Genomic DNA, 26,346 nt, shown 5'->3' with positions numbered 1-26,346 from the left:
CATCCAAGATTACGATTTCTACCGATTCGAGACAGTTTTTCAACACAGCGTAAAGCATCCTTTTGAGAGACCGGATTTGTGGTTTGAAAGATAAATACTGCAGCCTCAATGAAGAATTAGTCAATGTTTCTGCATATTGTACCAATCTGGTTTTAGTGAGCATTGTGAAAAATTTTGATCGAGAAAAATACGGACCCCTGTGGACACTGTATGTCAATTTTGCAACGGTTTTGACAATTCAACTATCTATGGGTCACTGTTTGTAGCGGTCGCTCAGATATTGAAGTTTCACATCAAAAGTGGTTCCTCCCTGTGATACCAAAGTGTCCGTGAGGCGGTGCATTAAAGGTGTTTGTGGTCGATGGTATCGAAAGCAGCCGAAAAGGTCAAGCATCACTAACATGTGTTACATCATTTTGGTCAACGGGAGTTGAGAATACGGAATTATGAAATAAATCATCCCCGAATAAGCCAACTAAACAGCTTGCTTTCTATTAGCTGTCGGTCCCTGACAAATGTCTCCCAGTCATATTCAACAATGATTGTCATTAGGCGTAAAAAAAATGTTTGTTTCAGGTATCCCGATCTACCCTAAATTTTAAGCCCAACCCTAAATGTTTTTAAGAGAGAATATGGAGATTTTTTTTTTCAACTTTTTAACAAGAAGTTGCAAAACTGCACTTTTAATGCTTTACACATAGCCAGTGATGTTAGAAGTCAACTAACTGATACTCTAAAGGCATAACTCCTTTTTCTGTATTCATTTTTTTTTTTTTTTACACAAAAATAATTTCAGAAAAGTCTCCCTTAATAAAAAAATCCCCCCCACCCCCCTAAAAGAAAAAAATTCCGACCTACCTACCCTAATTTTTTTGAGCATGTTACCGAAAACAAAGAATTTTTTTAGGCCTTTGACTGGGAGGCGTTTGTCAAACCACCGCCATTGATGTACAGTACGGTACAGGTACGGGTACTGGTACGTAAACAATCGTGAAAATGGGTCAAGTTCAAGTTCAACGTCATAATTTATGATTAGTGTGAAGGTTGGAAAAACGTGACCAGATTGAGACTCGGCTAAGGTATGTCTTTACTTTGGTTTTTATTTTATACATGAATGAATTTAACCATTTTTATTTATCACAAATGTGGTCTTACAAGTTAATTGTTTCGCTAAACTGATGTACAGTAGGCCTACCATGAAAATAAATTTAATATTATCAGATTATGACAAAGTCAAAGCAGCACCCTTATGATAAGTTATGTGCAGTGCCAGTAAGGAATCTTTTTCAGATCCACGAAAAAAACAACAGAAAACTGTTTTTGTAGTTATATAGAGTGCTTTGTACTTTGGGTAACTGCAGCATAATCTCCCTTGAGGAAGTATCGTCATTCTTTTTTCCATAAGTTTCACATAAAATTTTGAGGTTTTCCAAGAAAGAAAAAAAAGTATAAACTTAATGTACTATTAGGCAGTTCCTTGGTTGAACTAATAGTGAAACTTTGGAGTAACTGGAAGTGGCCTTACATACCTACAACCACCTCTCCTCTAACATTGAAGGACCAGGCATCAACTGAACTGCCAAATCAAGTAATATTTATTTACAAAATCGGAGATAATAACAAGTAACATTAGCTCTAGTTAGTTTTTTGCACTGCCTATCAGTTTCTAGCCAGAGACATCAACTGAACTTTCTATCAGTTTCTAGCCTCATCCAAATGTATGAGTCTGTCAAACATCTTCGTCGCCATTGTAGTAAGATACTGTGAAATTATTAATATTCGTGGGGAACTAAATTTTCGTGGTTGAAAACCACAAAATTTAATCCCAACGGACATGAAAAATTCCAATTCATTTTTATATCAATGTTCAAAATGTTAAATCCCAACGAATTCATATCGCACGGAATAGCTTCTTTCAGACCCTTACCAGCAATTTCATGCCCACGAAATTAAAATGATTTTACAGTACCGAAGTCTCTACCGAGGATCGATCCTGGGACCTTGTGAACTGTAGGCAGACACACTAACAGCATCACTAAAAGGTTAACCTAACAGAAAGGCTGCTAGAAGTGGCCTATATACCAACAAACAATTCACTCTTCTCCTCTAACATTAAAGGACCAGGCATCAATTGAACCTCCTATCAGTTTCTAGCCCGAGGCATCAACTGAACCTCTATTAGATTCTAGCCCGAGGCATCAACTGAACCTCGTATCAGTTTCTAGCCCGAGGCATCAACTGAACCTCTATTAGTTTCTAGCCCGAGGCATCAACTGAACCTCGTATCAGTTTCTAGCCCGAGCATCAACATAATAACCTACCTACTCAGTACTATCAGTTTCTAGCCTCATCCAAATGCACGAATCCGTCAAACATCCTCATCGCCATTGTAGTAAAATACCATAAACTCTACTGAGGATCGAACCCCAGACCTCGTTATCTGTAGGTGGACACGCTAACCACGTCGCTAAAGGGTTAACCCACCAGCAAGGCCGTTGGAAGTGACCTTATATACCTACAACTACTACATAATAAGACTTACTTTAAATTTGCATGGAAACAAAGTCTGGCTTCAACTTAATGAAAAAAAAATTCTGACACCCACACTAAAAAAAAAATGCTGGCTCCAGGTCAGATTTTTTGAAAAAAATTATTTTCCGTTACTCTGAAAGCCATATTCTTTGCTTTTGAATTGCTTTTAGAGGTAAGTATATATGCATGCATGTGTGTGTGTGTGTCAGCACATAACGTCACAAGGATTTTGGTTCTTTGTTATCAAGGAAGACCATCATTGCTTTTGAAAACAGCTGCAGAAGAGTGCAGAAATTAATATAAAGTATTAAAGCTGTAAGGTGTAGTTTTGACTGCATCATTTCAAAATATATGAACAGTAACCTATACTGTATACATAGGCATATGAGTAGGGGGAGGGGAGCACCACCTTTTGAGTGTACATATATTTCCTTCTTACTGACAAGAATATACAGATAATTTTATCCTAAAACGTCTCTAGAATTGTGCATGTGACTTTTGAAACAATTATCAATGGTACCGTCTAGAACCCTAATAAAAATTTGTACTAAAAATATCTTTGTTTTTCTTGGAAAATCAGACATAATATAACTTAAACCTAGAGTAATTGATGAACATATTATAATCGCACTGTCCGTGTGTGCTTCCATGTAAATTCTGGTCCGAGCTGTAACTATGCCATCCTTAGACAACGATAATTCGTAAATAGTCAATCGCAAAGCAGACTTGTACCCGTCTATATTTCATATACAACAGTAGCGTTGTATATATATCGCGGGAAACTTGGGCAAAAAGGCGTGAATTTTGTGTCAATTTACCATCTAACAATACAGGCGAACGCCGGAGTTAAATGACCTTGCAATATTCTCACCAGTTATCAATGGGATAAAAAATAAGACTGACTTGGAGGTAAATTCAGTTGACAACGTCTAAATATTAATATCGTGAAAATGACCCCATGTTATTAGATACCAATAAAATTGAATTACAATAAACTACATATTTGTAGTGTAGAACCAACTGGGTAAAAACGTAATTTACACATTCACTGAAATGTTTCCAACAGTTGTAACTTTTTATGTTCACTTGTTATAAAAAAGACATGTCAGCACGATCCTTACATTTGCAAACAACTGGATCCAGTTCTTCGAAACTTTAACAGGCGATTGACTAAACGGTCGATTAACTTTATCAGTAGATTTCGACAGTTTAGAAAACTTAGAAAATCAAATGTACTTGTTAAGGATTATAAACACTAATTAAATCATCTTTACAGTAAAATTACAATATCATACTAGTGTTTCCCACCCACCAAGACTAGTATCTTGAATAGAAATTTAACAGGCGGTTAGTTTAACAGCTTAATGCAGTGGTCGTGGGTTCGAGCATCACTGGGGTCACGACCATGACTTCTCATAAGACCCCAGTACTAGTTTTCATAGGAAACGGACTCGAGAGTGGTTACAATAAGCTTAAACAGTTAAAGCTTTCATCACAATCGAGCTAAAACAAATTAGTATAAACTAAACTAAATTACAGCCTGTTAAAGTTTCGAACAACTTGGCCCAGTTAGAAAGTAAAACAACTACATCTAGGGCTGTCATCGATAGAAACGATATCGATGTATCAACGATATTTTTTTGTCGATCGATTATCGATTCCCATTTTCAAAAATCGATATTTTACAGAGAGAAAAAAACTACCCAAATAAACACTCAGACCCTAAAAAACAACTAAAGTTCACAAAATTGTAAATTTAGATAAATGCAAAAAATAGGAGTGAAGGCAAAATAAAAATGAAAGATGTTATTAATTTTTATGTATTTCTTTTATTTTATAAATACAAATACAACACAATCAAACAGAAATATGGAAAGTAGGCAATAAAACTACAAATAGCATTTACAGGAAGGTATATAGTATGCATATGAACAAATAGGTCGTTAATGTAACTTAATAATCAATATATCGATGTATCGTCGATATTTGTCTTCTGATATATCGGTATCGCCGATACGCCTAAGACCCAATCAATGACAGCCCTAACTACATCATTCTTACAAGAAGGGCACGATATAGTAAAAGGTATTCCTAGTCCTACGAGCATCTACCCACTGACTATATCCTGATAAACAAAGTAAACAAATAAAAAAAAAATAACTAACTAACTAAAAAAATAAATAACCTGGCTATCTTCTTGAATCAACGTATCTGTCATCGTGTTTCGCCAACATGCAAACTCCTCACAAAAACTAATTGTTCAGCATGGAGTCCAATTTTGAGTATTTTTGAGAAATCCATACTTAACTGTTTAGCATTTTGTGATTGCAAATGACTCAAAGTGTTAATGAACGTTAAATCTTAGTAAATCCGGTATTTGAGTAAAACTGAATTTATACAAATAACCTGCATTATTTCATATGCCCTACTGACAATTAAGCGCTAACGGTACAAAGATGATATTACTTTTATAAAAACACGTTAATCCTAATTTCTATTGAACGCCTGGGAGAGTTTTCAATAATTGCAGTTTTTATGTCACGTGGTCTAAGTCGGATAGACAACTCGTGCCATTGTCTACGGGATATATACAACTCGCTTTGCGGCACGAGTTGTCTATCCTATACATAAAGACATTTTGAAAAAGCCTGGCATAAATGTTCACCATAATGAGACGACTTGTCCTGCGCAAGAACCAGACCCCTATCTCTAAGGTCAAGATCACACTTACAAGTCAAAGGTTAACAGGGTCTGTTTCTTGTCTGGTCCATAACTCTGCCATTTATCAAGGGATTTGAAAATAATTTGACACAAAATTTAATGTTAATAACCATATTGAGGTGTGTCACACTTATGACCTGGGTCTTTCAGGTCAAGATCACAAAATTATTCATACCTAAACTATTCTGGTATATTTTGCACAGACAACTATGGCATTCTTTTGCATACTTAGGGCGCATTTGTCGTTAATAGTAACAGCTCTTATAAGTGTTGAAATCCTCTTAGAATTGAGGATTTGACATGCATACATTTCAAAATGTTCATAGTATTGTCGTACCTCCTTACTACAGAAAGTTTGCAACACCTTTTGAAAATAGATGACCATTTTATTGAAAATAGTTCTCAAACAAATTGATAAAAAGATGGAATAACAATATTTATAATGTTTAACACTTTATAATAAAAAAATCACTTAAAATACAAACTTTCCTTCTGATTAAAAACAGAAAACACTTGATGTCAGAAATTTCTAAAGTTCTCTTAAGAAGTTAGCATTTAAAATACCAAATTTTGCAGGGGGAGCATTCCTCTGACCCCTCCTAATTTATCCCTCAACATCCATTTGGCTTGCTATGTCCCTTAATGCTTAGTTATCTTTTTACACACATATAATATATGTGGGTGTGGGTATGTGTGTACACAAATAGCAGATTTTTTAACATTTTGCTTATAGAAGTATATGACTGTCCTCAAAATTAGGAACTATAATTTGAATCTTACAGCTTCTTATTTATAGAATTTAATAAAATTTAGTTATTTTATGTGTACTTACTAGCACTTACATTTTGCCATATAACCTATAATTGTGCCAGTGCGACGTTAAACCCAACAAAATAAATAAAATGTTCTAAGTACTTACATGTATTACAGCAAATTATTCAGTACAGAATATTTTTCTTATATTCATACTTATTTTAAATAACAAAAAAAAAAACTTTTGAAAAAAAAAAGTCATATCTTTGGTTTAATCTTTAAAAAAGATTCTGACTTCATACATGAAGAAAGGGAAGAAAATTCTTGACTCCAAGTAAAATCCCAGCCCCACTCCCCAGCCATCAGAAGTCCAAATGGTCGGCCCCTTAGAAAATTTGGCCACAGCTTTTGTTTTAATATCAGCTAGTATGAGCTGGAAGGGCTTCAAGAGAGAGTTGTCTTTAGACAGTCCTTGTTATCTAAAAAAGCCTGTCAGTTAGGCCTAAAAAAATTCTTTGTTTCCGGTAACATGCTCAAAAAAATTAGGGTAGGTAGGTCGGAAATTTTTAGTTTTTTTTTTATTAAGGGAGACTTTTCGGAAATTATTTTGCGTCAAAAAATAAATGCAAATAAGGGGGTAATGCCTTTTTAGAGCATCAGTAAGTTTATTTCTTCCCTTATGCAGTAACCAGTATAACCTGCAACCAGTTTGAAGGTTTATTACACTTAACAGACATGGATATTTGTCAACAAGTCGAAATTACTGTCTCATCATAACTTTTGACCTGATTTCCTATGCTAGACAATACATAGGGTGATAGGGAGATAAGATAAGAATGTTAGTAAGTAAGTAAACAAAATGTATAAATACCTATACCATCACGTTCACACTGTTCACATTTAAATGTCAGACAACCTCATACTTGGCAGATATTCAGCTGAGATACTGCTTACCTATATAAACCGACAGTATTAAAGTTTGTTTATTTGATAATTCACAGAGAAATCAATGCAGAAACATGAGTTTTATGCCAACAACAAGTGAAGATCTAAAGCTGAACACAATGACAGAGAACATTGCTACATTGCAGAAAGCCCTTCAACGTATCACTGATGCTAAAAGACAGTTGGGCAGGAATACCACAGAGGTAAAAAAATCTTGAAATTTTCCTTTGTTCTGTTTTTTGTTCTGTGGTATTTTTTGTGCATTATTTGTGGATTAGTTGTAGTGGTTTTATTATTTTATTGTTTGTCTTTATTTTATTTAGCATTAATTTGTTATTTTCCTGGAAAAATTAGGAGAAGGATTTCAAGGATTTTTATACAATGTCGCCAGGCATATGTATGGTTTTGACAACACAGAAAATGACATTGGATGACCCCAGCTTTTTCAGGAAGTAAAGAAAATGAAAGTAAACAGGCTAAAATTGAAAACAAAAGTCGCATTTGCATTGGTCTATTATAAGTCAGGGGTCACCCTGTCTAAATGTACCGGTATGTGCGTGCACTTTTTTTTTTGCTAATGGGGATTTTCAGCATTTCCTACAATTTGAAAATACCTTGGCTTTAGCACGACATGAAAGCTTTTCATCTACGAAAAAATATTTGAACTTGGAATAAAGTCCACAGGTGTCCATAACGGAGTAAGGGTATAATATGGAGATTTTTGGAACTTCGTCAAATCGTTCAAAAGGTCCTTTTTGATGTTGACAAAAGCCAAAAAGTTTAGCTGTTTTTTTGATGAAGGGGACAAATCCTCATCCGTACTTATAACAGACAGGAAAAAAACCCTCCCATCAAAATTTCAAGGTGGACCAAACCCTACTTAGACAGAACCTCCCTTTATGCTATAGAAATGCTTGTAAAACATACATCACATCAGATATTTTTTTCTTTAAGGATTTAATCTTTTAGATGCATCCACTATTCATGTAAATCTGTTCCACAGAATATGTTAAATGTGCCAGGTGGGGGTGGGGGGTTGGGGGGGGGGGGGGTGAGTAAAGTTATGGGTAAAGTACTTTTAATTTATTGCATTTTCCTTTTCTGTTTCATGCACCAAAAGTGTAATGAGTTTCTGTTGCTGACAAGACCTATCGGAGGACAGCCAGGCTTGTCTTTTTGTTCAAAGTCTTGTCACTAAGGAAGTTAAAATAAATCAAACAAACTATCCTGTTTCAAATAGCTGTTTATTTATAATGTATGTGCCTCATTTCTCTTTCATAACATTTAAATATTTAACAGTGTCACCCCATTCATTTTAAAAATGTCTTGAACTCGTGTCAATATTAAGTCTGGACAATTTTACATGCTACTATGTGTAACTCTGAACTGCGGTTTGTTTCAATATTGAAAGTGTAACAATATAAAATATATACAGCATTCATTATAGTCTAATTCTCTTATTTAAATTTATTATTTTGTGTTATCTGAACAAATATACTGTGAAATCATTTTTATTCGCGTAGGGCGAATTTTCGCGTATTTCACGCTAGAATTTAAGACTGCGCTATTGTATTTTTTCATTTCTACAATTGAAAATGCGCGAATTAAAGCCCGTGTGAAACAGTCCTTTTTTACGTTTGCGTGAAATTTCATGCCAGCGAATTTAAATGATTTCACAGTAAAGTTTTCATAGCATTCTGTAGCCTATGTCACTATTAAAACTAATATCATATCAGTTAGACCTCTACAGGTAGAAATTAGTAACGGCAACAGTAATTCTGAATACCTTGAAATGAATGAAATAGCCTAGGTCACGGAGGTAGGGAAAATCTAAATATTATGCAAAGTAAGCGATTTTCATCACTCAGATAATGTCTTTTTATAGGTAATTTAATGATTAATTCATAGATATGTATAAACAATACTGTATGTTTTGAAGCATTAATCCAGTTTTAATTTTTATGAAAACCAGAGTACACTGTACAAACCAAAATACAAATTGCTAAGTTGAAAGAGGGCATAATTCTTACTGTGGACATCGAGATACCAGCTTACACCAAAATAGGAACGTGGATGCCAATGACTGTTTGAATAGTCAAGCTACAAATTATCAACATACAATTTGACACTTTGCCTTCAGGGTAAATGACCTCCATTTATAAGTATACAATAACTAATCCAAGGTCAACTGGTCATATGTGTACTTTGTACATGAAGTTCATGGGCATTATGTAAAGAAATGTTTAACTGATTTGTACATATATAGAATAGACACAGTCACGAGTTTGTCCAACTTACTGTCTGACTTACAGCACGTGACATAAAAACTGAAATCACACAAAATATATATAACTTTGTATTAAACTGTTATGGGGGATAAACATAACATAAACAAAAACTTAAACTGCTGGTTAGATATCTAGAGTTATTAACTTTGACTGGCAACTTTAGACTATATAATATATTGAATATTAGACAGGTTGTTTTATCAAACCTTTTCTTTTATCACATAAATTAACAAGAGCTGTGGGCGTAGGAGCGAGTTTAACTTGGGGGGGTGGGGGGGGGGGGGCAAACCTTTTCGACCGGCGGTTTGTGTGTGGGGGGGGTAGCGGCAAGGTATCCTCGTTGCATTATTTGTGACAAAGCTTCAAAGCCTTGTACAGACCATAGGCCCCTCCAACCTTTATGTTTTAGCAATCATTGAGTTATTCTGATGATACACATACGACTAGGCACTGAACGGTCTTAATCCAGTCATATTATGTATTGTTCTAATTAAGTGTGCCATTTTTTTTACATTCTTCTGTTGAAGCCCTGGACATACAATCAGTTAGCACTGCATTTGTCTAACTGTGGTATAAAGTTGTGGAAATATCATTTCCCTTGAATGGACAATGAAAAACAAAATAATACATAATGTTTACATGCATAAACAGGCTTAATAGTTAGGCCTACATTGATTTTGCAGACGCTCAAACCGGAACTGTAGTGATTGCGCTCAATGATATATTATTTTTATAAAATGTAAACAGTTCTTGGCGTGGCGCGTACAGATTTCAGTTCTCACACTATGGAAAGAGACAAGTCAGAATACAAGGGAAGGCCAAATGTAAATCAGAAATCAGGTTGAAAAGAATTATATGATGCTAAGTAAATGTTATATTAGACTGCAATTTATATCTCTTTTCCAAAATATTCGGGGGGCCAAACTATACTTTGGCCCCCCCTCTCCTAGCTTTGGGGGGGCCTGGCCCCCCCTGCTCCTACGCCAGCATGCTTGACTATTCTCAGTGCTTGATAGTATAATATAAGCAATGAGTAAAACTTTAACATTACAATAAGCATATTCTAAGTCAAAAAGGGGCCATAATTCAGTCAAAATGCTTGATAGAGTTGCCTCCTCCTTTTTACAGACTGGGGTCATGATGGTAAACAAGTATGCAAAATATGAAAGCAATACCTCAATGAACTTTAGAAATATTTGGGGTGGTACGCAAACTTTTAACATTTATTCTAAGTCGAAAAACGGCCATAATTCAGTCAAAATGCTTGATAGAGTTGCCTCCTCCTTTTTACAGACTGGGGTCATGATGGTAAATAAGTATATGCAAAATATGAAAGCAATATCTCAATGGACTTTGAAAATATTTGGGGTGGTACGCAAACTTTAACATTTATGTGACGCTCACAACATGTAGGGTACTATAAATATGGAAATTTCTGCTTCATAACTTGTGACATATATGACCTAGAACTATGAAACTTAAATTAAATTTAAATCACCATAATGGAAGAACATGAATAAATTGGTTTAGAGATTATTTTTATCGTGTGATTCCCCAAATAACTTTCAAACTGCTGCCCCTTTTGTACTTGTTTTTCATTATTTTAACTTTTTCCGTGACAAGGCTTTTGAATAGTGAAGCGATATGCTGTCCTCCGAAAACTCTCCTTTATTAAACAAGTTCAGGGTACTTTAGGTGTAAAAAAAAAAATTGTTTATTTCCGGTATCCTGACCTACCCTAAATTTTTAGCCGGACCCTAAATGTTTTTATGGCCTTGGAGAATATTTTTTTCAACTTTTTAACAAAAAGATGCAAAACTCCACTTTTTATGCTTTAAACATGGCCAGTGATGTTAGAAATCAACTTACTGATGCTCTAAAGGCACAACCCCCTTATTTGTAATCATTTTTAGACAAAAAAATAATTTCCCAAAAGTCTCCCTTAATAAAAAAAAATCAACAAAAAAAAATTTCCGACCTACCTACCCTAATTTCTTTGAGCATGTTACCGGAAACAAAGAATTTTTCTTTTAGGCCTTATTAATTTATGTATTTTCTCATTATTTTCTATTAGATTGCCTTTCTTGAACAGTGATCATTTTATTACTGTATGTGTTTTGCCGTCGGCTTATTTTCTCATTACCAAGTCTTACAATCAATGAAAGAGATAATTACGAATTTCTGATGTATTGATTTTCACAAAAAAGGTATTATTAAGTCACAGCTTAAGCCCTTTAATATGTGGTTTGGGACAGAAATCATTTTGGCTCGAAGAAACATTGACATTGTTACATGTACAGGTATTTGTTTAGGAGCTGGTTAGTTAGGAATTTTCTGTTACTACAAAGCTTGGAAGTATCTAACTCTGTGTCAACTATATACAAATGGATGATTGAAGTTTTGAGTGTTTGATTACTTAAGAGGAGTTAAAACATTAGGCAGTTATGTGTCTTTGGTCATGAATATTTATTGCACTGTTATAGAGATTTTAACACTGTATAAAAAGTTTGATTTCAAATTTTAGTGACTGCCACCATAGATCACAGGCATTTGGCAAATTTCTTTGGTCATTAATGATGTTGTATATGATACTATATAGTAAATTAGTGCTGGATATATTTTTGGGGTCCTGGACTATGGATGTTTTTATGCCCCCAGCATCTACTGATGCGGGAGGCATATATAGTGATTGTCCTGTCCGTCCGTTCAAGCACACGATTTGTACCTTATGTGGTAGGAGGTGTGGCCTAGGACAATAGAAATCTTTTGTATTCGTTCCGTAACCACTTAATTCTTTTGTTCCTTAAGTGGTCATTCTGTTGTTTTCAAACAATGGAATGACCACCTAATACATGAATCGTATGGGTGTCCGTCCTTACGAGGTTAACCAAATGGGACTCTGCCCGGACCGTTTCGTCTAGCATCAATACCCCTTCCTAGAATGACTTGATACTAATGCAGATGTAACCTGTGACCATTCCTCATCTTCAGACATCACCTGACCTCAGTTTGACCTTGACCTTGACCTCATTTTGGACTTAGGTTGCTTTATATGGGCCATCTCTTGGTTAACCAAATGGGACCGTTTCGTCTAGCATCAATACCCCTTACAAGAATGAATTGATACTAATACAGATGTAAACTGTGACCATTCCTCGTCTTCAAACATCACCTGACCTCAGTTTGACCTTGACCTCGTTTTGGACTTAGGTGGAAAATCTATCGACAAGGATGCCACTGGGGGCATCAAACGTTTATTGAACGCAGCTCCTTGTTTTAATCATATATAGCATCATTTATAACCAAATAAATATGCCGAATGCCTGTGCCATAGATGATATCTATCACGAAACAGCAGCTGAATCTTTTTGGTTTGGAATTATCATGTGCAGTTAATACATTTTTTAGTGCTGAAGGACGCTAAGACATGCTTTGGTTTTTGCAGCTTGATGCAGAAACTATGACAAATGAAGGTATACAAGTTTTGTTGGTACATGATGCATAAATTATACACTATTTGTTGTAGGCCAAGTCTAGAATACAGTGTAACATCAGTCGTCAGCTAGAGAGCCTACGTAACAGGGAGGTGTGGCTGTTGAACCAGTTGGATGTAGTGTCTAGTGCAAAAGAGGAGGTTCTACAACAGCAGTCAGCTCGCCTCAACCAGACTCTTGGAGTGCTACAGAGTGCAGTCCAGTTTCCAAACAACAGCAGTGATAACATTGTCAGGTGAGCTTGTACATACGCTCAGGATAACATTGTCTGGTTTAGTTGTATGTGTAAGCTCAGGATAACATTGTCTGGTTTAGTTGCATGTGTAAGCTCAGGATAACATTGTCTGGTTTAGTTGTATGTGTAAGCTCAGGATAACATTGTCTGGTTTAGTTGTATGTGTAAGCTCAGGATAACATTGTCTGGTTTAGTTGTATGTGTAAGCTCAGGATAACATTGTCTGGTTTAGTTGTATATGTAAGCTCAGGATAACATTGTTTGGTTTAGTTGTATATGTAAGCTCAGGATAACATTGTCTGGTTTAGTTGTATATGTAAGCTCAGGATAACATTGTCTGGTTTAGTTGTATGTGTAAGCTCAGGATAACATTGTCTGATATACTTGTAATATAAGCTATGTATAGCATTGTCCAGTATAGTAGTTTGTAAGCACAGGATAACATTGTCAAGCTTACTTGTAGTTAAGACCAGGATAACATTGTCTGGTAAACTGGTGTGTGAGCTCAGGATAACATTGTCTGGCTTACTTGTATGTTAGCTCTGGTATACTTGTATGAAAGCTCAGGATAAGATTGTCTTGTTTGTTTTGTGCATAAGCTCCAGATAACATTGTTTGGTATAATTGTATATAAGCTCAGGATAACATTGCCTCATAATACAGCTCAGAATAACATTGTCAGCTGCTACTTTAGTTCAGCATAACATTGTCAGATACACTTTTACCTTAGCTGAGAATGACATTTTCAGGTATGCTTTATGTAAGCTCAGAATCACAAGGTGTATATGTCTCAGTCTTCTTGGAAATGTCCAGTATGTGTATCTCGGTCTTCTTGGAAATGTCCAGTATGTGTATCTCGGTCTTCTTGGAAATGTCCAGTATGTGTATCTCGGTCTTCTTGGAAATGTCCAGTATGTGTATCTCTGTCTTCTTGGCAATGTCTAGTATGTGTAATATCCAGTATTTGTGTTTCGATCTTCTTGGCAATGTTCTGTGTATATGTGTCCCAGTAATGCCAGTATATGTGTCTCAGTCCTCTTGGCAAGGTCAGTCTGTATGTCTCAGTCTTCTTGGTAATGTTAGTAATGTCTCAGTCTTCTTGGGAATGTCCAGTATGTGTGTCTCAGTCTCTTTGGAAATGTCAGTATGTGTGCCTCGGTCTTCTTGGCAATGTCAGTATGTGTGTCTCAGTCTTCTTGGAAATGTCCAGTATGTGTATCTCTGTCTTCTTTGAAATGTCTAGTATGTGTGGATCAGTCCTCTTGGCAATATCCAGTATTTGTGTTTTAATCTTCTTGGCAATGTTCATTGTATATGTGTCTCAGTCTTCTTGGAAATGTCAGTATGTGTGTCTCAGTCTTTTTGCCAATATCAGTATGTGTTACTCAGTCTTCTATGCAATATTCAATATGTGTGTCTCTGTCTTCTTGGCAATGTGTAGTATGTGTGTCTCAGTCTTCTTGGCAATGCGTAGTTTGTGTGTCTCGGTCTTCTGATAATGTCAGTATGTGTGTCTCAGTCTTCTTGGCAATGTCTTGTATGTGTGTCTCTGTCTTCCTGGCAATGTCAGTTTGTGTGTTTCAGTCTTCTTGGCAATGTCTAATATGTGTGTCAAGGTCTTCTTGGTAATGTCAGTATGTGTGTCTCAGTCTTCTTGGCAATGTCAGAATGTATGTCTCAGTCTTCTTAGCAATGTCTAGTATGTGTGTTTTGTTTTTTTTGGCAATGTCAGTATGTGTGTCTCGATTTTCTTGGCAGTGTCAGTTTATGTGACTAAGTCTTCTTGGCAATGTTCAGTATGTGTGTCTCAGCCTCATTGGCAATGTCCAGTATGTGTGACTCAGCCTTCTTGGCAATGTTCAGTATGTAAATCTCGGCCTTCTTGGCATTGTCCAGTGTATCATTGTATGTGTTTCAATCTTCTTGGCAATGTCCAGTGTATGTGTGTCTCAGCCTTTTTGGCAATGTTCAGTATGTGTGTCTCAACCTTCTTGGCATTGTCCAGTGTATGTGTTTCATTCTTCTTGGCAATATCCAGTATGTGTGTCACAGTCTTCCTGGCATTGTCCAGTGTATGTGTTTCAATCTTCTTGGCAATGTCCAGTATGTGTGTCTCAGCCTTCTTGGCAATGTTCAGTATGTGTGTCTCAGCCTTCTTGGCATTGTCCAGTGTATGTGTTTCAATCTTCTTGCCAATGTCCAGTGTATGTGTGTCTCAGCCTTCTTGGCAATGTTTAGTATGTGTGTCTCAGCCTTCTTGGCATTGTCCAGTGTATGTGTTTCAATCTTCTTGGCAATGTCCAGTGTATGTGTGTCTCAGCCTTCTTGGCAATGTTCAGTATGTGTGTCTCAGCCTTCTTGGCATTGTCCAGTGTATGTGTTTCAATCTTTTTGTCAATGTCCAGTATGTGTGTCACAGTCTTCCTGGCAATGTCCACTGTATGTGTTTCAGTCTTATTGATAGAGTCCATTATGTGTGTCTCAGTTTTCATGGCAATGGCAATGTCCAGTATGTGTGTCTCAGTCCCCTTTGAAATGTCCAGTATGTGTGTCTCAGTCTCCTTTGTAATGTCCAGTATGTGTGTCACAGTCTTCCTGGTAATGTCCAGTGTATGTGTTTCAGTATTCTTGGCAGTGTCCAGTATGTGTGTCTCAGTCTTTTTCGCAGTGTCCAGTATGATACAAAATATTAAAGGGGATTGATGTCATGTAAGTTCATCAAGTTAAATGTCAAGTTTTTGACTTTAATACATCTAGATATATGATTAAGATGCTAACAGGTAGATAAATATTGTCACTGACAGTAGTGTAACCAGATCAACATAAAATATGACACACAGAAATGATAAGTGGACAGATATAATGTGTTGTTGAATAGAAATAATGTAAATATTGTTAAAGCCATATATAGGCCAATGTTCTTGTTTTGAGCTGATATCAGTGTTATAATAGATATAACAAAGTTTAACAATGAGGATGAGTTTATGAACCTGTAGTCACGTTTTTAACAGTTTAACATTATTTACTTGCATTCTTAAACTCAGTATTTTAGAGAAATTCATAGATAAATGCTATAAAGTTGAATGAAAAAGGTTGAAAAATATTTTTTGCTGAGACTTATAGTTACCTTTTGATGTTAACCAAAATAAAAAGACAATGGAAAATCAAATATACACTGTTATATGATGTAATGTTAATGCTGTCCTGTTATTGATTACTGTTCTTGTGTTGCTAGGCTGGATCTAGGAGATGTTCATCCTGAGGAGACCCCCTATGTATGTTTCAAGTCAGACCCCAGCAGTCTCAGAGATGCCATCATGAATTATGGTCGTATTGACCCAAACAGTGCTCCACCCCTCACTTCCCCATTCATGGCTGCAGGCCAGTCAGCGCCCAGTCTGCCAAAACAGTTTGAGGACTACAATGATGCGGAGCACCATGTTCTGTACAAGACTGTGGAGGAAATCAACAGAACAAAGACCAGCGAGCCGTGTGTAAGTACTGATTGTATCCTCTGTGGGTGTAACAACTAACAAGGACAAGGACTAGTGTGTCGCGCATAAGTACACATCTATTGACTGGAACAGGTAAAAGCCTGCATTGACTCTCATTTAAAATGATTTTTAGCTCATCTGATTTTTTGAAAAAAAATGATGAGTAATTGTCATCACTTGAGCGGTTGTCGGCGTCGGCGTCTGCGTCTGCGTCGGCGTTGCCTGGTTAAGTTTTATGTTTAGGTCAGCTTTTCTCCTAAACTATCAAAGCTATTGCTTTGAAACTTGGAAGACTTTTTCACCATCATAAGCTGACCCTGTATAGCAAGAAACATAACTCCATCTTGCTTTTTGCAAGATTTATGGCCCCTTTTGTACTTAGAAAATATCAGATTTCTTGGTTAAGTTTTATGTTTAGGTCAACTTTTCTCCTAAACTATCAAAGCTTTTGCTTTGAAACTTGGAATACTTGTTCACCATCATAAGCAGACCCTGTACATCAAGAAACATAACTCCATCTTGCTTTTTGAAAGAATTATTGCCCTTTTTGGACTTAGAAAATCAGTTTTCTTGGTTAAGTTTTATGTTTAGGTCAGCTTTTATCCTAAACTATCAAAGCTATTCCTTTAAAACTTGCAACACTTGTTCACCATCATAAGCTGACCCTGTACAGCAAGAAACATAACTCCATCCTGCTTTTTGCAAGATTTATGGCCCCTTTTGGACTTAGAAAATATCAGATTTCTTGGTTAAGTTTTATGTTTAGGTCAACTTTTTCTCTTAAACTATCAAAGCTATTGCTTTAAAACTTGCAACTCTTGTTCACCATCATAAGCTGACCCTGTACAGCAAGCAACATAACTCCATCCTGCTTTTTGCAATAATTATTGCCCCTTTTGGACTTAGAAAAATCATTTTCTTGGTTGAATATTATGTTTAAGTCAACTTTTCTCATAAACTATCAAAGCTATTGCTTTAAAACTTGCAACAGTTTTTCACCATCATAAGTGGACACTGTACATCAAGAAACATAACTCTATCCTGATTTTTGCAAGAGTGATGGCCCTTTTTAGACTTAGAAAATCATGGGTAGGACAATATTTCTATTATACAAAAAAAATCAGATGAGCGTCAGCACCCGCAAGGCGGTGCTCTTGTTAAAAATATATCCACTTGCTCCTGAAAGTCACAAATCAGCGAGGCAGTCAAAGTGCTTACAGTAAATTGCTATAGTTTTTCAGATTATGTGATAATGACTGTATTTGTTCAATGTACATTTTTGCCCTATTTGATACCAGTAAAGTACATATATTGTTTACTAAAAAAATAAGTTATATTCTGTTAAGATTATTTTGGCAAGGGATGGTACAGACAAAATTTAGTTGCACCTTGCCTTTTTCAAAGAAAACTCTGACATCCATGAAAGGATTTTATTAAGAAAAAAACAATAACAAAAAGCAAATGCTGTAAGACTAAGTGTCACTTGCAAGATCCAGACCCCTAGCTCCAAGGTCAAGCTCACAGTTTGGAGGTCAAAAGTTAACAGGGTCTGTTTTGTGTCCCGTTCATAACTGTGCCATTCATCAAGGGATTTTGAAATTACTTGACACAAATCTAATAAGACCTTTGTCTCAAAGGTCAAGGTCACACTTAGTGGTCTAAGATAATAATAATAAAAATCAGTGCAAGTGAACAGAATGGCTGATTAAATATTAATTGATATAGTATTATTTGAATTAACACAATGTAATTTATCTCACTTCAGGTGCAAGTCAATATACCAAAGTTGTCTGGCAGGATTGAAGACTGGCTACTGTACCCATCTGGTAGTACTTCAGTGAACTCTGACCCAAGGTTTACCTTTCCACAACTTTCAAACAACCTTTCTGATTGGCTGAGGGCTCCTATCTCTATGACAACATCGTCAAAGCCAGCACCTGTGGTGACTTCATTGAAACAGAAGACGTTGACACCAGTTGAAGGTAGAACATTGTTTACATGTTTCTGTGATTAGTAGTGGGACGTAACTATGTTCTCCGTGACGATTTGATAAAAGGCATTGTGTCTGATATCATTCGTTTCCACCTCTGATTCTGGTTGGAAAGTTGGCAGTTACTTGTGGAAAATAGGTTTGTACTGGTACAGAATCCAGGAACACGGGTTAGGTTAACTGCCCAACATTATGTAACTGAAATACTTCTGAAAAATAGCATCAAACCCAAAACAAACAAACAAAACGAAGGAAAACAATCTAAAGTCATTAAATTTTAATCACATTCACAAAGCTATCTTATGTGTAAATCATGGTCAGAATCATATACCAGATGTACGAGAAGGGCAAAATATGCAACTGTTTTATGAAACAAGTAAAATCACATTAAATAAAGAGGACAAGAGGTAATATATTGTGCTATAATGACAGGTATATCAACTGATGCAAGTATCAAAACATGGCTGCACAAGATAAAGCAGAGTCCACACGAGGAGGAGGAAGATGATTACGACTTTGTGGAGGAAATGTCAGGTAATATAACAACATGTTCAACTTGTTGCTACATGCTTGAATAAATTCTATAAACTATAAATGTTTTAGTATGTTATCCTGCTTTTGACTTCTTTAGATCAGCTAATTTACTGAAATGTGATTTTCTTGCACATTTGAACAAAAAAAAAAAACAACCCCAAAATATGTAAGTTGGTCTTATGACTAATATAAGATTAAAGTTGTAGTTAGTTTTGACTAGACAATGGTCATAGTTACATGACATGAGCATTGCTATTGAAGATAAAAACTGCTGTATGTTCAGGTTCAAAAATAATAAGATACATTCTAACATGACCCAGTGTGTTATCCTATTGAACAAAGAAAGCTGAAAGTTATTTTTATGTTATTTGCAATAAAATCAGCATTTGATAGATCAGAGTATCATATGTCATAACAGCATGCTAAAATAGAATATTACACAGAAAAGGCAAGTGTTTGGTTGAGGCTCTAAATAGTAATCTCTGATTCCACATTACAGTCAAAATAATATACAGTCAACATTGTATTAAGAGACCACCCAAGGGACTGCTAAGAAGTGGTCTCTTAATGGAATGGTCTCTTAATGAATTTCAGTCAGATGAAAATAAAAGTTATTTTAACTGTTAGTATAACTGTATTTATTATGAACATACATGTCGTGGGCTGAGCGCGAAACTATTGTAACTGTATATAAATAAAGAACAAGATACAATAGTTTCGCGCTCAGCCCTCGATGTATGGTTTCAAAATCTGTTTTAACATTATGAACACTTTTCCAAGTCCACAAACTGTGAAAATTATGGCTAGATTGTTTGTCAGTTTGACTGATACAAAGGTCAGTTGCATTCAGTCACGTGCAAAATGTACTCGCTAATTACGCAGATGAAGAAATGCCCGGTAGAAATTTGGTACCCAGTCGCTTAATAGATACTTTTGTCAAATATTTTACCAGTCGGGACTACATTAATGTGGTCGCTAGTCGTTTAATAAAAAAGTCGTTTAATGGAATGAATCTATATACTGAAAACGTTCGGGAGGGATTTTGACCGGTCGTTTAATACAAAAATCGCTTAATAGAGGTGGTCGCAAGTACGATGTCGACTGTATCTTAAACAGTGATTTTCTCTTGAATAAAATCATTGTTTGCCATCCAGACAAGTATTATCGTATCAAAATTGTTTTAGTGGTCTTATTAAATGGGAGACATATCGTTTTTACCGTGTCCGTCCGTCCTTCGTCCGTCCATCACATTGTATCTTAAACAGTGATTTTCTCTTGAATAAAATCATTGTTTGCCATCCAGACGAGTATTATCATATCAAAATTGTTTTAGTGATCTTATTAAATGGGAGACATATTGTTTTTATCTTTATATTTTGTTTCCATCCATCCGTCCTTCGTCCGTCCATCACACTTCATTTCCCATCAATTACTGGAGAACCATTTGACCTAGAACCTTCAAACTTCATAGGTTGGCAGGGCTTACGGAGTAGATGACCGCTATTGTTTTTGGGGTCACTCTATCAAAGGTCAAGGTCACAGGGGCCTAAACATGGAAAACCATTCTCGATCAATAACTTGAGAACCATTTGACACAGAATGTTGAAACTTAATAGAATGATTGGTCATGCAGAGAAGATGACCCCTATTGATTTTGGGATCACTCAAATAAAGGTCAAGGTCACAGGGGCCTGAACATGGAAAGCTTTTTCCGATCAATAACTTGAGAACCACTTGACCCAGAATGTTGAAACTTCATAGGATGATTGGACATGCAGAGTAGATGACCCATATTGATTTTGGGTTCACTCTGTTAAAGGTCAAGGTTGCACCTTACAGAACATGGAAATCCATTTCCGTTAAGTAACTTGAGAACCACTTGACCCAGAATGTTAAAACTTCATAGGGTGATAGGACATACAGAGTAGATGACCCCTATTATTTGGATCACTCTATTAAAGGTCAAGGTCTCAGTGGACAGAACATGTAAATCCATTTCCAGTCAATAACATGAGAACCGTTTGACCTAGAACCTTCAAATTGCATAGGATGATAGGACTTACAGAGTAGATGACCCCTATTGTTTTTGGGGTCACTCCATCAAAGGTCAAGGTCACATGGGGGTGGCTGAACATAGAAAACACTTTTCAATCAATAACTTGAGAACCACTTGACCCAGAATGTTGAAACTTAATAGGATGACTGGACATGCAAAGTAGATGACCCCAATTGATTTTGGGGTCACTCAGTGAAAGGAAAAGGTCACAGGGGCCTGAACATAACTTTCATAACTTGAGAACCACTAGGTCTAGAATGTTGAAACTTAGTGGGATGATTTGACATGCCAAGTAAATGATCCCTATTGCAGCCAACCATCAGTGTCTCTTTGTCTTTTTCTCCTGTCCCCTATTGACTTCTTGCCTATATGACTGTGCATTGGGGGAGACATGCGCTTTTCTACAAAAGCATCTTCTAGTTATCTTCTAGTTATAATTCATGTTTTACTTTTTCTACAGATACGAGAACACAGTGTAGCTTGGATACCTTGGAGCAATTCTCAGAGGACCATGAGAAATGGCTCCACAGAGCTGATGACTTTGACATTGACACTGACCCACAGGTTCATATACAGGTAATTTTTTTTTATTAGCTCACCTGTCACAAAGTGACAAGGTGAGCTTTTGTGATCGCGTGGCGTCCGTCGTCCGTCGTCCGTCCGTGCGTGCGTTCGTGCGTAAACTTTTGCTTGTGACCACTCTAGAGGTCACATTTTTCATGGGATCTTTATGAAAGTTGGTCAGAATGTTCATCTTGATGATATCTAGGTCAAGTTCGAAACTGGGTCACGTGCGGTCAAAAACTAGGTCAGTAGGTCTAAAAATAGAAAAACCTTGTGACCTCTCTAGAGGCCATATTTTTCATGAGATCTTCATGAAAATTGGTGAGAATGTTCACCTTAATGATATCTAGGTCAAGATCGAAACTGGGTCACGTGGGGTCAAAAACTAGGTCAGTAGGTCTAAAAATAGAAAAACCTTGTGACCTCTCTAGAAGCCATATTTCTCAATGGATCTTCATGAAAATTAGTCAGAATGTTCACCTTGATGATATCTAGGTCAAGTTCGAAACTGGGTCACGTGCGGTCAAAAACTAGGTCAGTAGGTCTAAAAATAGAAAAACCTTGTGACCTCTCTAGAGGCCATATTTCTTAATGGATCTTCATGAAAATTGGTCAGAATGTTCACCTTGATGATATCTAGGTCAAGTTCGAAACTGGGTCATGTGGGGTCAAAAACTAGGTCAGTAGGTCTAAAAATAGAAAAACCTTGTGATCTCTTTAGAGGCCATATTTCTCAATGGATCTTCATGAAAATTGGTCAGAATGTTCACCTTGATGATATCTAGGTCAAGTTCGAAACTGGGTCACATGCGGTCAAAAACTAGGTCAGTAGGTCTAAAAATAGAAAAACCTTGTGACCTCTCTAGAGGCCATATTTCTCAATGGATCTTCATGAAAATTGGTGAGAATGTTCACCTTGATGATATCTAGGTTAGATTTGAAACTGGGTTACTTGCAGTCAAAAACTAGGTCAGTAGGTCGAAAAATAGAAAAACCTTGTGACGCCTCTAGAGGCCATGTTTCTCAATAGATCTTCATGAAAATTGATCAGAATGTTCCTCTTGATGATATCTAGGCCAAGTTCGAAACTGGGTCATGTGCAGTCAAAAACTAGGTCAGTAGGTTGAAAAATAGAAAAACCTTGTGACCTCTCTAGAGGCCATATTTTTCATGAGATCTTCATGAAAATTGGTGAGAATGTTCACCTTAATGATATCTAGGTCAGATTCAGAAGTGGGTCACGTGCCTTCAAAAACTAGGTCATTAGGTCAAATAATAGAAAAACCTTGTGACCTCTCTAGAGGTCATATTTTTCAATGGATCTTCATGAAAATTGGTCAGAATTTTTTATCTTGATGATATCTAGGTCACATGTGCTCAAAAGCTAGGTCACTATGTCAAATAATAGAAATAACGACATCGTACTCAGTTCAACACTGGGTCATGTGGGGATAGGTGAGCGATTAAGGACCATCATGGTCCTCTTGTTGTTTATGCATTCATATTTCAGTTGAAATTAAACACTAACATTATTATGTCTCTCCTAACACAAACAAAATTAATTAGTATGGGTTTTGCACTTTTTAGCTCATCTGAGTATAAAATGCTGAGAGTCAGCTTTTAGAGCATTGAATTCCATTGTCCACATTTTCTTGAAAGAACATCTTCTAAACCACCAAGCCAATCAAACTTTTGAGGAATATTCCTTGGACGGTCCCTTTCAGATTCAGAAATCTGGGTTATCTATACAATTTTAGTTCCCCTGGTAACTTAAAAGAAAAAAAACTTCACTCTAGAAACTGCTGGCCAGATTTATAATAATTTCACAAACTTCCTCTAAAGTTGTTCTGTTCTGTTACTAAATATGTCTGCAAGGAGTCAGCTGGCTTTCCCTATATGGCGAACCACAGGTTCATTTTCAAAAGAAATTCCAAAATAATTTCCTTTGGTGACTCTCTACCAAATACCTTCATATCTCTCTGTTATGTTACAAAATGGGGCAGGCATGTTTTCCCAATATGGCTGTATGGAAAACTTTGGAAATCTACTCGCAAATCACTTATCCAATTTTAAAATAATTTGTAGTTTTCTCCATAACTATGGCTGTGTTTCTTTGTTTGACTGTCTATAAAATGCTGTATATGCTATATGGACTACTTCCTCCAAAACTGTTGGCCTGAATTTATTCTTGTTTTTTTTTTTTTTTTTTTTTGATAATGTCTCTTAGTATCTTGTGTCATCATTCACACCTCCCGCCACCTCCCACTTACCCACAGTACCAAATACTTTCCTTGCATAACAGTCTGCCAGAACTGCCAAGCAAGCTTTGAAACTCAGGTGAGCAATGAAAGGTCATTATGGCCCACTTGTTGTCCATCATTTTTGACCATTCCTACTTTTACTTATCATTAACTTATTTTATACAGGTAATGTCTCAGCCAATGGATAAATGGTTGCTGAAGTCGAGTCACATGGAGTACAGATGTGAGGAGCCAGCTGTGATTGACATGAGTCGCTACTTGAAGAAAGTCACAGATGAATTAGATCAATGGCTCTTCCACCGTGCAGCAGGCAAACAAGGCAGTGACAGTGGTGTTGAAATGGAAAGCCCCATCAGTGAACGCCTGCGACCCATTGTACCATCATCCCTGGATCTGACCTGGTCAGTTGGCAGTCATTTGTCAAGAGCAGACAACCCTTGGATTCACAGGTCAAGGACAAGTACAAGGTCCAGCAGTTCATTCTCACCAGTTTCAAGCAGAAGTTCAAGCTTCTCCAGCGTATCCTCCAAGCTCTGTAATTACAACAAATGGTTGTTAAAGGGAGACAACTCTGAGGATTCCTGTCCCTCATTGGGTATTTTCTGTCCAATCATGGACAAATTTGAAAAGGATATGGCTGATGTATCCTGGATTAAATCTGATAAAAAGAACTCGACACAAAAAAGTGATAATCCACTTTCACGTTATGATGCAGAAAATTTTGATCCTGCAGTGTGGCTGAAGCCCCAGGTAACTACAAGCAGCACATTCTCTGATGTAGATTCTCCCCTAAAGAAAGTGATTGAGTTCCAGAAATCCTCCAATAGTTCATTTTGGATTTTAGATTGCCAGCAGAAAGCTGAGTCACATCCACCATGTTTTGAGAAGATGCTAGATAAGGGAGGCAATCAGTGGTTGTTTCAGCCATTCAAACCTATTGTTGAAGGTGATTTGGTAGAAGAAGAGTTATGCTAACAGATAACTGATGTTACGTTACTTTTATGCTTTCTTTATTCTTAACTACTTATATAATACTTTCAGTAAATGAATTTGAACATTTAAACGTTGTATATAAACTAAATTGTAGGTTGAGGAACCTCATCAATGCATTTGTTATTCAGAGTACATATATACAGGATTGTTCTAATCTGAAAGTGATTTAATTGTTCATTCACAACAAATCATAAGAGATATAATTATCAATAGCTGTAGTACAGTAGTATGTTTGTTGTGTAATACACTTGTACAGACAGTTGATTTCCGTTTTAAATCTAGAACACTTGATAACATTAATGTCAAAAATAAACCTCTAAACATGTGATACAATAGTGCTTTCTTTTCAGTATGCTTTGTCGTGAATATATTTTACGTTTACTAGCGTTTGAATTATCTCTAGTTGTTGTTTTTACAGCAGTGTGGTTGGATGATATTTGTAAATAGTTTTGTATTCCAATTTTCATACACTGAGGGCAAGGGAGTGATGGTTGTTTCTCTACTTTTGGAATTTTTGAAGATTTTTTGAAAAAGAAAATCTCATGTTGAAATTTTACAAAATGGCAAACCTACTTGGCTATTAGTTGGTTATTATTTATGGTTCTTTTATGAAATTTTGTTGAACATGGTTCCTTATATAAATTGATTGACAGGTCATGGTTTGTGCTAAAATGACTGGTCTAAAGTTAACACGTATGACATTCTGTGATGTAATGTAATAAAACTCTTATTGAATGCTTGCAGCTAGATAGTTAAAACTATATGCTGTCTGTTAAGCCATTCAGTAAGTATATAATATTGTATTATTTTAGTTACTTTTAAACAATGCTCCTTGAGAAATTATATATTGGGATTCTATACAGCATTGGAAATAACCTCGGAAAATATATTGAGAAACTACGCATTGTCTCTGGTTTCCCAATGAGTCAGCAGAATCCCACCAATCAATAGTATGTAAACTAGACAATAGTTAATTGTTTTTACAAGATGTGATGCTCAGAACAGCACAGAAAAAAAGTGATTTTAAGTATCTTGACCAAGTCTTGCTATAATCTCATTGGGTGAACAGAAAAGGGAAAAAAAATACATTATAGTAAGCTAAAAAAATTCTTATTTGAAAGGTCTCAAACTTGTTTACTAATGTTTAGTCAAAATCACTGTAGACAGTTTGACCATACGGATACATTGTTTAATATCTCTCCCAGACTGTTGTAAATAGTATGTATCATTTGTTATATGATTTTAAAGTGTTCAGTTTTATTTTTATCAAATATTATTCGTTTATTTCTGTTTCTTACTTTACATTTCAGTTGATTATGTATACATTAAATATTCTTGTTTGAAAATTCATTATATCAGAATATTACATAGCCAGTTATAACTGCATTGATTTATGTAGGCATTGTAATGGTTTCCTTATATACCTGAATATCTCCCTGCACTGTTCTGTTTTTAATCAGTGGAATAAAACAATATTTTAAATATG

At 36.0% G+C, this 26,346-nt stretch overlaps 1 protein-coding gene across 2 annotated transcripts; it reads left to right on the top strand.

Moving 5' to 3' along the window:
- Nucleotides 1-935: 935 nt before the first annotated feature.
- On the top strand, nt 936-26,346 carry LOC123564155 (uncharacterized). Of its 2 annotated transcripts, none has more exons than XM_053536819.1 (8): nt 936-1,079; nt 7,008-7,154; nt 12,766-12,968; nt 16,204-16,462; nt 18,228-18,444; nt 18,885-18,986; nt 21,503-21,618; nt 24,033-26,346. In XM_053536819.1, the coding sequence occupies exons 2-8, from the start codon at nt 7,026-7,028 to the stop codon at nt 24,840-24,842; spliced, it is 1,836 nt and encodes a 611-aa protein (XP_053392794.1). In that variant the 5' UTR covers nt 936-1,079; nt 7,008-7,025; the 3' UTR covers nt 24,843-26,346. The 2 variants fall into 2 exon arrangements, with proteins under 2 accessions (XP_053392794.1, XP_045213454.1); XM_045357519.2 differs by lacking the exon at nt 936-1,079 and adding an exon at nt 1,433-1,588.

The sequence above is a fragment of the Mercenaria mercenaria genome, chromosome 2, assembly GCF_021730395.1.
Source record: "Mercenaria mercenaria strain notata chromosome 2, MADL_Memer_1, whole genome shotgun sequence".
NCBI classification, from domain to species: domain Eukaryota; kingdom Metazoa; phylum Mollusca; class Bivalvia; order Venerida; family Veneridae; genus Mercenaria; species Mercenaria mercenaria.
This window is presented reverse-complemented; position numbering and strand designations above follow the sequence as displayed.

Excerpts from the sequence above, each read along its gene's own strand:
- LOC123564155 (XM_053536819.1), top strand. The coding sequence starts at position 7,026 with ATGAGTTTTATGCCAACAACAAGTGAAGATCTAAAGCTGAACACAATG. Across the intron at positions 16,463-18,227 it reads CAAAGACCAGCGAGCCGTGT|GTGCAAGTCAATATACCAAA; the intron begins GTAAGTACTGAT and ends ATCTCACTTCAG. Across the intron at positions 18,987-21,502 it reads CTTTGTGGAGGAAATGTCAG|ATACGAGAACACAGTGTAGC; the intron begins GTAATATAACAA and ends CTTTTTCTACAG.